This window comes from Podarcis vaucheri, assembly GCF_965113315.1.
Source record: "Podarcis vaucheri genome assembly, chromosome: 7".
Classification (NCBI taxonomy): domain Eukaryota; kingdom Metazoa; phylum Chordata; class Lepidosauria; order Squamata; family Lacertidae; genus Podarcis; species Podarcis vaucheri.
The window spans coordinates 92,328,461-92,342,017 of record NC_138765.1 but is presented as its reverse complement, the minus strand read 5'-3'; the positions used below and the strand labels follow the sequence as shown (position 1 = coordinate 92,342,017).

Sequence of the window (13,557 nt, the reverse complement as noted above, 5' to 3'; positions counted from 1 at the left end):
GCTGTGCTGGCTGGAGTTGATTGGAGTTGTAGTCCAAAACATCCAAAGGGCATCGGGTCCGGGAATGCTACTTTAGAACAATATTTTTCGAGTTAGTTGCATGCCACCCAACTTACTCCAAAGGCACCACCAGTTGGAAAGCACTGCTCTAGAGCATGGCAAACAAGCACTTTCTGCACAACTTAGAGGAAGATTGGTAATTGTAGATGAGTCATTCCTGGAAGACTGCTGTCCTCAATTACTATTTTCATTTGTAAATTTCATTTCTATTCCACACTTCCTCCAAGCAGTTCAGGTCAAGCGTTCATGGTTCTCTCCTCATAAGAAAGAGCCCTGTAAGGAAGGTTAGGCTGAGAAACAGTGACTAGCTCAAGGCTTCCTCTAGATTGAGTGGGTTTTTGAACTTGGGTCTCCTAGTCTAATACTCTAGCCACTATACGACAATGACTTTCTCATTCACATTCTTGTTGATGAATCTCTAAAGCTGCCAGGAAAGCAGAGGATTTCATGGAACCTAGGCTGATGATGAAGATGATGATATTTGCATATTCAACAAAGAAAGAAAGAAATTAATTTAAATTAAATTAAAGAAGGGGGGAAACAAAAAATTCAGCATAATCATAATAATATACTAATAATACCAATAATTGTAGACCATCATCCATTCACATTGTAGATACAGTTACCATCAGCACACAAATCTTAAAATGAGACATATAAGTTAAGATGTCCAAGTAGGTAACCATATGAAATTGATGCCTATATGAAATATGTCTGAATGTAGCCAGGATGGTAAGGTAATTATGTAATAGACGGTGGGTGTTTATCCTTCCGGGTTTGAGGTATAAGCCTCTTAGGTTGTCTTGGTTTTGAAATTATCAGCATTGATAATTAATTATGGTGCGAATGACCACTGTTGGTTTGGGTGGCAGAAATCCTGTTCAGAAAGCTTCTCTTCAGTGCTGTGAGAAGCCCCAGGGCAAGAAGTGAACGGCATGCTCCATAAAAATTCTGGAGCATCACAACTTGCTCCAGTGTTCTCTTTCCTTTGTTTTTGTGGTGGGGACTGGATTGTAGCACTGCTGCCAACATCACAAGATTTGCCAGGAGGATTTTGCAAAGGAAAATAAATATGGTTGGAAGGTGCTTTGCAGGATGATTTGAGATTCCCTCGCCCATACCCTGTCTGTGGGGGCAGGGATAGATCCATGATGTATCTTAGACCAGTGTTTCCCAACCTTGGGCCTCCAGCTGTTTTTGAACTACAATTCCCATCATCCCTGACCACTGGTTTTGCTAGCTAGGGATGATGGGAGTTGTAGTCCAAAAACAGCTGGAGGCCCAAGGTTGGGAAACACTGTCTTAGACACTAGTAATGTGTCTTAGGCAGTGCAGTCACACTATGCAAAGGCCTTGCACAAGTCAAGTGCGCAAAGAGAAAGGATTTCTAAGTTTTCCTGAAGGTGGTCAAATTTTGCCACTTAGGAGGATAGTGCAGACTATTACAATGTGCATGTAGCCACTTGGTTAAGTTTCCCCCTCCTAAATGGCGTTCTTAGACACTCAGGCAAGGGACAGAAACTCTGCTAGTGTAAACAGAACACTAGCCAGAAGAGTGGCCCAGCTCTTCAAAGGTCTTGTGCCAAAGAAGCAATCCTGTTTCTGCAAATTAACATTGGTTCTTGTTTTGCACCTGCAGATATGGCTTTGAAAAGTGGACATTCCCAGCGGTCAGTCAAACCTTCCATCAAAGTGGAACCTCAGAACCACTACAACACTTTCAAATACAATGGGAACGCTGTCGTGGAAAGCTACTCGGTGCTGGGGAACTGCAGGCCCTCGGACCCATACAGCATGAACAGTGTTTACTCCTACCATTCCTACTATGCACAGCCTAACCTGCCTTCCATGAATGGGTTGCATTCAAAGTTCTCTCTTCCATCATTTGGGTATTATGGATTTTCCAGCAATCACATGTTTCACTCCCAGTTTTTGAATTACGGTGACACTAGGAATGCACCCTGGGCAGGCACCAGCTACGAGAAGAAGCCTGATGTCCAGATGTTGCAAAATAACTTGAGCCATGGTTACAAGAATTCCGAACAGTTAGATGAAATCCCACCCACTGTACGAAACAAAAACCACCACCAGCGCACCTACGAGAGATCCAGCAGGCATTCAGGCAAGCCCACGGCTGTGCCCCAGAGGTGTAACTCTGTCCCTGCAGAAGCCCTGTCATTTGCACAAAACACAAACTGCTTCAATCACCGAACAATCAAGCAAGAACCAATGGACTCTTTGTCACACATGGAGTCTTTTCAGAGAGCAGCTGCTATTAATGGCCAAAATCCAAATCTGAACCTATCTGATTTGTCCATGTCATCTCAGAATGGAGGCCCAGAACAACAGTGGAGCCCTTACAAAGTCAACAGAAATGAGTCCCCTTCGGACAGGACTAGTCATGCTGAGAGCCCTTGGAACATGTTTACACCCAATGACAATGCCGGCGTTCTCAATGCAAACACACAGAATAAGTCCAGCTTGTTTGGTTCCCACTCAAATGCTACCAGGTTACCACAGTCCCACCTCTTGGAAAAACAGTGGAATATGTTTCCTACAGAAGGACAGCCTTTGCCACCTGGCCCTGATGTGCTGGGGAAATCATGGAGCCCTTGCAAAGTCAATGAGAACTCTTCAGCCTTTTCAGTGAATTCAAACCTTCAGGAGAAGCCCTGGAACTTGGGGCAGCTGAATTTTGGTTCCATCAAGGGAAACTCCAGACTTCAAGATGAACTTTGGGGTTCTGTCAAAGCAGATGACAGGAGGACTCCTACACCGGGCACAGGATTACCCAGCAGACCATGGGCTTCCTTTGGCTCATTGCCCTCTGTGGCATCAGGTGTGTGTGGGGAGAAGCCATTCCCTTCCTTGAAAGCCGATGGTGGTACAATGCTTCTGGATGCTGGCCAGGAAGAAAGGCCGTGGGACTCATTTAGCTTAGATGACAGCATGGAAGAGACACCCGAAAAGAACATCAAGGAGGAAGAAGAGGAGGAGGATGAAGAGGTGTGGTCAGACAGCGAACACAACTTTCTGGATGAGAACATTGGCGGGGTGGCAGTGGCTCCGGCCCACGGCTCCATCCTCATAGAGTGTGCAAGGCGAGAACTACATGCCACCACGCCGCTGAAGAAGCCCAACCGGTGTCACCCCACGCGCATCTCCCTGGTCTTCTACCAGCACAAGAACTTAAACCAGCCCAATCACGGACTTGCCCTCTGGGAAGCCAAGATGAAGCAGCTGGCAGAGAGAGCCCGGGCGAGGCAGGAGGAGGCAGCCAGGCTTGGTCTCCAGCAGGACATCAAAGCCTTTGGCAAGAAGCGGAAATGGGGAGGCAGCTTGGCCACTGAGCCCCAGCAGAAGGAGAAGACAGACACTGTCCCAACCCGGCAGGCCCTGGCCATCCCCACAAACTCAGCTATCACTGTGTCCTCTTATGCCTACACCAAGGTAACTGGGCCGTACAGTCGCTGGATTTGAGCAGAGCGCAGCTGGCTGGCATGGGGCCATTTTACCTCAAAGTCTGCAGCACTGGAACACAGTGCTGGTTTGTGGTGCTTTTTCCTTCGTGTGTCGGAGAGAAATACGAAGCCAGGCCAAGTGTGACATTTCCAGTATATTATCTGCACTTGGGAGTTGAGCTGAAGAAACTTATTGCTGTTAACATTTTTCAGTAATCTAAAAATATTTATATCTGTGCATTTTTAATCTGTACATCATGATAATGGCAAGAGAAATTTGTAGTGTCCTTTCGCAAAGGAGAGCTTTTTAATTCCATTCCAAATGCACATGTGTATATTGGATTTTTAACAGAAATTATGACAACTCTGAAGGGGATTATGTGACATAGAAGCAAAATTTAAAACTCAGCTGCACCCTAAGCCAATACGAATCTGCACCATCACATCCAAGTGGGGTAGAGATCTCACGTTAGAGACCTCTCAGAAACCAAGACTTACAGTTAAAGTCATTGTATAATTTGCTATGTGATGGTTTCTTAGAGATTTAGTAGATCTCTTCCAGGAAGGAAAAAGGTTGGTGGAAGAATTAAGCAGAGAAGGCAAGAGACTACAAATAGGCAAGGTTTTGAACAGAGCACAAAATTTTGTGTGACACTTCTTTTAACTTGGGAGGGGCCCCCAACAGAATAGATGGATTCACACAGTGGGGAAGCTGTAAAAAGGTGACCCAATTTGCCTGTTTCAATCCTCAAGACAACCGAGTCTGCCTAGAGCATCTGAGGGAAGTACCAGTCCTCTGGCATGAGTGCAGCTGGCACATGTTGCTGTCTGTGTAAAAATTATGTTGTGTAAACCACTGCAAAGTCAGGTTTGCTGTGAGCTTGTGGCCTAACTTTAACCAGTTTCAGAGGAGGTGGAAATGAAAAGAATGAAGATAAAGATATTATTTCTGCCACTGCATGTGGTTACATTTTTATTTAAAGGCAAGTTCTTGAATGAAGTTCTTTTGCCAAGGCAAGAGGCAGCGGCCGTGCAGCCTGTGTAAAATTAAGCTAGTTTAACTTCTCCATTTACTGTTTGGGCATAAATATCTTACCCAGTTAAATTCATGAAGGAAGGAACTGAGAAAAGGACAGATTTAAGGAGAAGAGGTGGAAGGGGAGGTGGGGAGGACTGGGTAGAAGAGAAGCATCATAAAACAATATTTGGAAGGTGCTGTGTTTGCCCAGGAAGTGACCTTTTGATTTTCATGTCTCTCACTCTGTGGGACTCACAGAATAGCACTTAGCAACGTTTCGGTTCTTGCCAAATTTATCATACAGTGTAACCATCCACACTTAATTTTTCTGTAGGCCAGGCCTGACTATTTCGAACTGATGTCCGCCTCACTTTTGAATCTTTTATTCTGTAGTGGTAAAAGAAAAGCCACTCTGGAAACAAAAGAATCTCGGGCTGAGCTCCTGTATCTTTAAGAAACCATCATGGCAAACCTCTTTTTATCATCTCTGGTGCAGAGTCCAATGAAAAGGAAGGACACAATAGATCTCCTTTGTGCTGTGTTTTCAAAAGGTGCATGCTTACCAAATGAAAATGTCCACACACACCAACCTTTACACGTGGACATTTTCAAATGCAAAAATGAAATTGGCTTATTGTAAGTTTTATTTTATTTTTCTTGTGCCATTTTTTTAAAGAGGAAATATCAACATTATATGATAACTGATTACTGCAAAACAGCTGGTGCTTTTAAAACTTTGAATCACAACTTTTTAAGGTTAACCTCCCTTTCCCCATCAGTAATGCAAGTTGTCTTAAGAATAGCTGACTCACGTAAGTGGCTACACTCTCTGAAGCCTGGCCTCCCCTCGACAGAAGCATTGTGTTGCTAAAATGATGATAGGAAATCTTCCCTAAATTAGGATGAAATTCACTCTAATTCAGAACCCTTGTACTATTTAAACTACACCAAAAAGTTTACTTATATCAGGGTTGGTTGTTGTTGCTGTTTTTATTTAAAAAATCTTAATAGGACAGGGCTCAAGGACAGAAGTGTTGTGTAAGAGGAAGTTTGTGTCTGCGGTTCTTTTCCATATTGTGTGAATTTCATCCTTTACTGGGAAAATGTTAATGATGAAGTCCCTGCTGGGCTTTAGGTGCTCTCACTAAATTTGCTCAGAAAATCTCCACGAACTTCCATTGGAATTGGGGGTAGAACCTTCCAGCCTTGAGGGAACACCTTCAAAGCGTCTCCTCAAAATGGGTGCCATCTTCAGATTGGGTGGCGGCAACTCTTTTGGCAATGGGTGCAAGAGTATTTTGCTGCCTTATACTACGGGTCTTTCTGTAGAAAAAATGGGAGGTCTGACTCCTTCAGCAGAGTAGGTCCCCTATGGCTTTGATAAGCCTGTGCATGCGATTTCTCAACACTGCAGAAGGCCAGAAGATCAAACACGTTCGAGATCTGAAACTGATTATTCCTTGGCCACCTCCTTCTGCACTTAACAGGTGCCTTTTGAGAAAGAAAAATGGCTTGCAAATTAAAACCTGTACATAGCATTTTGTTTACTAGGGAACCTTCTCAATCCTCATGCGCTGGAACAGGAAAAAAAAACTAAACCAGGATCTCTATACAGCATCCTGAGTGTTTTATGTGGTTCTGATTTTAAACTGTAAATAGAGAAAGATTTTTTTAAAAAAGCACTTTCACCAAGATTTAAAAGAAAAAAAATTACCCAATAACTTGAAGAGCAGTATGTTTTAAAACAGATTATTGCGGGAGAAATGTAAATAGAAACAAAATATTTAACATGCTTTTCCGTCCTTTTTTTTTGTTTTTACTGTATTCTGTAAAGATGCTTTTTTTTTTTTTGGCAAGGGGAAAATCAATGAATGATAATTGATTTCATATGCATACCCATGAGCGTATCGTGCTTGTTAAGAATTGTTCCAAGTCAGATTTATAGGAAATGTTCTGAATGTCATAGGATGATAGTGATGTCGTCCCATGCAAGGCCTGATCCTCCACTTCCGTAAATCAGCCATTGATTTCAGTGGGGCTGCTCTGAAGGCCGTTCTACATGTTTGTCGAATCATGGACTAGTAGGCCTGCCTCGATTATACCACTTCAGGCTTCAGGTGGGAAAATCACATTTCTTTAAAGATTCACATGGTCCCTCACCCCATAAACAACATCACGAAGTGGAACAGCTTTCTCTCTGTTATTTTAGATTTCTGCATGCAGGGAGGGTTGTTTATTTCTATTTAATGTTGAGGCGTCTGCTGTCTGAAGTCTGATGTGGTCCAAATCCTGGAGGTCTCTGCATAAGCATGTAGCTCCAGCCCTCAGTCAAATCATCACATATTCCATCTTCTCAGGCTTTTTAGGCCAATGGCTGCTTGCTATTGACTGATGTAGGATGGATCCGTTAGCCGGCTGTAGTTGGGGAAAAGCGTTGGACTTGTATCTCTTTCCAAAAACATTTTAGTTTGGTTTTTTTTTGTTTCTGTAATTTCCTTGTTAACGTCTCATTTGACTTTCCTATTTTAAAGGTGTTCCAGGGGTGCCTTGGAAGCTTCATTTGCATGACTTTGGAGAGCAAGAAATTGTAATATATGTGGGAAGGGAGGTGTTTCGTTTGGAGGGATGTCGCTGTGCATCTGACCTGTTGAAATCCTATTGTGTGTTCAGCTTCCGTTTAGGGGTTTTCCTGAGCTGTCTGATCATGGCATAATGTGGCTCTGGAGCTGTAACTTTCTGACCTAGCAATGGTGCCCTTAAGATCTCTGGATGAGGAAAATACCTTTTTGTAGAGGCAAGTTTAAAGAACAGGAGCTGTCTTGGGAGTCAGAAGGTGGCAACGCAGGAAGACCCATGAATTATTCCAAATTTGCCTGTGTCCATTTCCACTGTTTTTTTCACAGTAGGAATAGAGAAAAGGAGAAAAACAAATTGGCAGGGCAAGTCCTTTATTTGTCTCACACAAATAATCCAAAAGACCAAATGGTGCTTTCCCTTCACACTGACGCAAGTCCAGAGTGAATAAAACTGGAATAATTTTTCCCTATTGAAATTGTGTGTCTAAGGCAAAATTCTCATTTGCTTCATCTTAGATGGGTTTCTCTAAGACTTTTGGACTGAGATTCTCTCTCTTTTTTAAAAAAGAAATCTGGCTCTCCAAACCCATTGTGCCAGGTGTTTGCCAGTATAATTGGTTGATCCTGGTGCAGATAGGAGGCAATCCACATACTATTTGATTCTGGCAATGGCAGTATTAAATCTATAGCAGCATTATGTGAATGCCACCATAATTTTCTGCAGCACATACGTTATATGCACACTTTAAAACAAGGCTGCTAGAAGTAAAGGCAAAACTCCTGACTCTCAAAATCCTGAATAAATTGATGTACTTAGTATATTTACGAGTAGGGTGCAATCTGAGGTTGTTTCTCACTACGTATATAACCTACCTCGAATCTCAGTTGTTGGGAAAAGTTACCATGCCTCAGATTTATGAATAGAACTGTGCACAGATTGTCTACTCCTGCTTTAAAAAAGAAAAAAAATAATTATTTTATTTGGCAGTCGGCTTTTTGCTTACACATGGACAATTACAGCTCCTGTTGTGGTCAGGGTCATTTAGAAAAGTAAATGGAAACAGATATATATTTATTTACAAAGGTGCTTGTAAAAGGTGTCTTAAGGGCACCACGTTGGCCCGACCATACTGAAGCCAATGGGGTAGTGCTAAAAACGATTACACTTCTCAGTCATAGGAAGTTGGATGTGCCAATATGGCAGGCCTCCCTCAATCTGCAGCAACATTTGTGAGCTTAATTATGCTGTTTGTTGCATAGTCTGGTGCCCTTGAAGGACTCATCAACCCCAGCCAGCACAGTCCATGGTCATAGGTGATGGGAGTTCGGCAACATTTGGAGAGCACGAAACTAAGGCTGCCTTAGCTCGTACATCTCTCTATGCCCACTGAACATCCTATTACGAGGTGCGGGAAGCCAAGACCACCAGGGCCTTGAGCATCATGTTGGCCTTCTCAGAAATCATGAATCCTGACTGCAGCCCTTGTCAAAGGCCAGGCAACTTCTGCAGGCGGTAGTGAGAAATTTCTTTGAAATGTATTTTTTGGGGGTAGTGATGTGAAACAAGTTAACAGCAGCTAACCCTCAATCATAATAGCTGATGGTGCTAAAATTACAAACAAAACTGTAATCCCTGGGGAAAAAAATATTCAAAAAGGGAGTAAGTGGTGCTCCAGCTTAAGTTATTAGCAAACTCCCCTCAAACTTCTCTGGGAGGAAATTTGGGTCGGTTAAGGTCCCTTCTTTAAGTGGATTCTTATTTCCTCTGTATGCTTTGCTGAGCTATTGGGCCATCATGAGTGTCATCTGTTTAAAAATATTTCCTTTGGGGCGCTTACTCTTCTGGGTCAATCAAGAGCTCAAGCAGATCGTGGTAAATAATTATTTATGAAGAAAAAAATGCATGGACCAAACAGTATAGAAGGCAAAGGAACAATTCTGCATACCGGGGGTCCAGTTTGGGAAGGTGACGAAAAGGCTCATTGCTTGTGAACTTGCTATGAACTTTTGTGTGTGTGTGTAAGAGGATTGTTGTGTTGCTGTCTCTGGTTAGCAGACAGTTGAGGAGCTGCATCAGTGAGACACAAGGTTATCCCAATATATCAGTAGAGTTAGAGAGCTCCCTTCTTTCTATTTATCATAGGTTGTAACTGTGTCCCATAGAAAGGCAAAGAGAGAGAAAAATGAGCAAAGAAGCCCTGAGTTGCTTCAGCTGAAGCAAAGTCTGCACTGTAGGCTAAAGACATAATTTTTAATAACCGAAATCTTCTGATGAAATGGTGCTATCTTGGTGGGTTTGTTTTCAAAAGGGGTGTTTGGGCTTGTTTGTTTTCTGCCAGATTCCATCTTGCTATGGTGCTACAGTATATGTCAAACCAGAGAACTGTACAAGTAACTGATAATAGAAAGTTTCAATGTTTTAAATACATGTTGTTTTTTTAAAGTCTATGCTCTGAGTCTAAAATTTATAGCTACCTAATTTTTAGCTCATTTACATGTGTGTAGATCCAGCAGAGGTTACTTTGGTATAAATGACAACTATCCACATCCTAGGGCTCGATCCTAAGCTGATATAAATGGAGCAGCACAGCTCAGGATCAGATGCTGAGAGTTATCTTTTTACTCATTCAAGTAGTCCTACTTCGCTCGATGGAATCAGGTGCTGGCAAAACTACCACCAGTGAAAAGGGCTTCTGGGATCAAGCTCAAAGGAAGTTTAACTATGAATAAGTAAAATTTAAAATGCTTTCCTTAAGCAGCTGGAAAATAAGGTACTACAAACTACTTTGAGATAACACTTGTGCCAGTTTAGCAAGTGTGCCTGGTGCAGGAATATGTAACATTCTGTATTGGTAATTATTATGCAAAAACAATGGGTGCTGAATTGGAAGTTTTGAGGTCACTCCAAGACAGAGCAGCTATTTATAAAGCAATGTAGTTGCGTCTTCTCCAGCTTCCTTCCTTGCTTGCTTTTATAGTTAACAGCAAAAAGTTATGACTTAGTCCTGCATTCCTTAACCAAGGAAAAATCCTTCTTGGACCACATCTGCATCTCAGTGTAAACAGGTTTATTCTATAGATGTTAATATTGAAAACGGACCCAACCTGTTGAAGGTTCATAGTGGAGAAGGAAACCAGGGTCTGGCCACATATGGATTTGCTACCCTTTAGTCTAAAATGCCTGCTTCATTCTGCTACTTTATGATGGCTTTTTCTTTGTATATTGCTATTTGTGAGTAGTTGTGTCTGAAAGTTTTACAAGATACCTTTTTGGTGCTATTTATTTTCTCTCTCACTCTGTCTTTCACTTTTTCTCTCTCTTTTGTTCACAAGACTTGTTTTAAATGCGTACAGAAGCCAGGTTTTCATCATATAATAAGCTTGCTGTTATCACAATACATACAAAAAATACCTCAGAAACAGAGTATTGTGGCAACCTGTGATTCAGTTATAGCTAATGGGATTGATACAAATATTAGAAACAAGGTGTGTATTTTATTACGTCAACACTGTACTTGACATCCTATAAACTGTATGGCCTTTGTTGTTCTATTCTTGGGCAAGTTCTCACTTTCAAAATAATGAAACATAATGAGGAATCAGTGTACAGAACTAATTAAAAGGTGAACTGGGAGAGTGGTGCTTTCATTTCAGTAAACAGTAGATTTTACTGAAGTACCTCAGAACAGCGTATGGCCCACATGGGAAAGCATTTTTAGAAATAAGATCTTAAGCAGCTATATTATCAGTAATCAAATAATAGTTTCTGCACGTTTGGTTAAAAAAAATCTGCCCCAATAGAATGTTCTCAAACTCTTTTTGCTGCAGAATTTGCAAAGGTTTCCAATGATGTTTTGATCTGGGAACAGCAAAATCCTGACTTGATTTATCACCACCCCTTCCCCCCGCCAGCAAAAAGTGCATTGTTTTTTTCAAATATGCCATCCAGTTGGATTACTCCACTAAGCAGTTTTGAAAATGCAGAAATAACAACTCTGGGTGGACTAAGAAACAGATTCCAGGGGCAAAGATGAAATGTTGGTGCTAGATTGGGTCAGATCCCCCAGCATATTGCTCTTAGCGCCATACCACTTCATGGACAGTATGTGACTTGTTTTTCCAGACAGCAAATTATAAATCTTATGGTAACTAGCAAAGAGCAACATTCCTGTATTCTCTTAGGAAGGCAGTTCTCTGTGGAATGCAACAAGAGTCTTGCCTACATTAAGAATATTTCATGGTCAAGATGTGAATTGTTGTTTCTCGTTTTTGCCTAAGAATAGTAAAGCAAATTGGCCAGTTTTGTCTTCTGCTCCAATATCAGGGATATATTTTACAAGTGATTTTTGTTTGCCATCCTTTTCCTCCTTTTTTGACACCTGTTGTTTAGAGTTTACTCACTGCTGTTCAATCTTTGGAAAACGTCTGCTGTCCAGCTGGCTTTTGGCTTTTGATTTTCTTTTTGCGTGTAAAACTAATTAAAAAGGTATAAAGCTAACTTCTAAATACTTTTTTTTTTAATTTAAGAGAAATGAGGAAAAGAAACAGGTTGGATTTGGCAGACTAATTCAGTTTAGTTAACCGAAGGCTGTAACTTCTCAACTTATTTGATTTCTTGTCTCTTTGAATTCACATTTGGTAAATGAGGCCTCCAGTGGAGGCCACCTTGTGGACCACACTTGAAGATTTCTTTGTTGATTTGTGACTTGAAATGAAGTTTATCTGGGGTTGGTTGACAAATGGTAGATTTTACAATGTCTCAAGGCAATAGGACTTGTGTATTAAACTGTAGATATCCTTAGTATGGTAAATTTATGCTGATAATTTTATTTTGTATAATTTCCCCCTCTTGTCTGTATTTTTTTTTTCTTTCACACTTCTCCCTTCAGTGTCTCTGAAAATTTATTTTTAGGATGCCTAAAAATTGCAAATATGGACCCTTCTTTTTTTTAATTTGTATTTTATTATGTTACACAACCAACTGGTTTGTGAAATGTATTATTCCTGATATCTTTAAACTATTGTGGGTGTTTTAATAAATTTTATATTTATTTTTTGCACTCAAATTCTGTGTGTTTTTTTCCTCTCCATCATCCAAGCTTAAGATTTCTTCTCACATTACATTTAAATGGTATTGATGTAGTAATGGAAGTCATCAGGCTGAATTGCCATTTGCCTTATGCCCTTCATGCCCTGGCCATGCTGACACTCACTTAACTGCGTGGTCCTCCTTCACGGACAACAACGGGCACGTGGGATGCCTGTCCTTCACCCTTCCTGATACACAGAATAATGTGGCTGGACTGCTTGCTCAACTCACTTGGCTAGTTTCCTATTACGGAGGTCTAAAACAGCATTGGACACACTTAGTTTTCCTGGGCATGTTCACCGAGTCTTCATTGTGACACCCTGCAGTGCCCCCCCCCCCGACTCAGTGTTCAGTGCAGGGAAACCAGTTGAGGTGCCCTAAACCCGCCTCTACCCAGGGGGTGCAAAAATCACGCCTCTCCACTCTGGCTTAGCACACTCTCTGAGCTGCTCCTCTGCTGCTCTGGCTGGCTGGCTGTGGAGTGCAGTCTCCTCTGGCCACCTTGGTGGAGGAGCATAAGGGACTGGGCAGTGGTGTAGCGTGGGTTGTCAGCACCCGGGGCAAGGCAAGTAATTTGCGCCCCCTAACCCGTGGATTTGCGCCCCCTAACCCTAACCCTCAGATGTTGCGCCTGGTGCGGCCGGCCCCCCCTGCACCCCCATGCTACGCCACTGGGACTGGGTGTGTGTGCTGATACGGCTCCTTGCCAAGGGCGCTAGAGAGCCTAAGTATGCCTGTGATGCAAAGTCCAATGCCTGTTTTCCTCTGTGTCACATACACACAAACTGCCTTCCTCTTTCTCAGTCAGGTGATAATTAGGGCTACCCATAATCTCCCTCTGCCTTGGGCTTGGAGAGTGACTCTCTGGGCAGGGGCATAGTGTGGATTGCCAATGCCTAGGGCAAGGCAAGCGTTGCATCCCCAACCTGTGGAACGTTAGCACTTCCTGAGTCCCTTCCACCAGTCCAGTATTGAACCCCTTCTTTTTTTTTTTTTTAAAAAAAAGATATTTATTGAAAGTTTTTAAAATATTACAAAAAAAGAAAAATAAACATACAAAATAAAAACAGTATTGAACCCCTTCTTACCCCCAAGCATATGCATTGTATTTTAAGAAAATACTGATGTAATTAAAGTAAGATGCATTTAATGACAGCATACTTACATGTATTTAAAATCGCTTGGTTTAAATTTGTGCAACTTTTTCAATAACAGTCTTGAAATCTAACTTGAAAGCTCTCTCCATGGACAGTATTGCTAGGTTACTCAGTCTTTCTTGGCTCATTGTAGATCTTTTGATTAAAGTATTGCGATCCTCAAGATGGGATGCACTTTTTTCACAGTTGCTGCCAT

At 41.9% G+C, this 13,557-nt stretch overlaps 1 protein-coding gene across 6 annotated transcripts in view; it reads left to right on the top strand.

Annotated features, from left to right (window-relative positions):
- The window catches only part of TET3 (tet methylcytosine dioxygenase 3), a 109,707-nt gene extending 98,075 nt beyond the window's left edge, over positions 1-11,632 (top strand). For all 6 annotated transcript variants that reach the window (XM_082229668.1, XM_082229667.1, XM_082229669.1 and 3 more), the window contains one exon: positions 1,700-11,632. In XM_082229668.1, coding sequence (XP_082085794.1) covers positions 1,700-3,540 — 1,841 coding nt within the window. In that variant the 3' untranslated portion in view covers positions 3,541-11,632. The remainder of the gene's footprint in view (positions 1-1,699) is intronic.
- Positions 11,633-13,557: the final 1,925 nt, after the last annotated feature.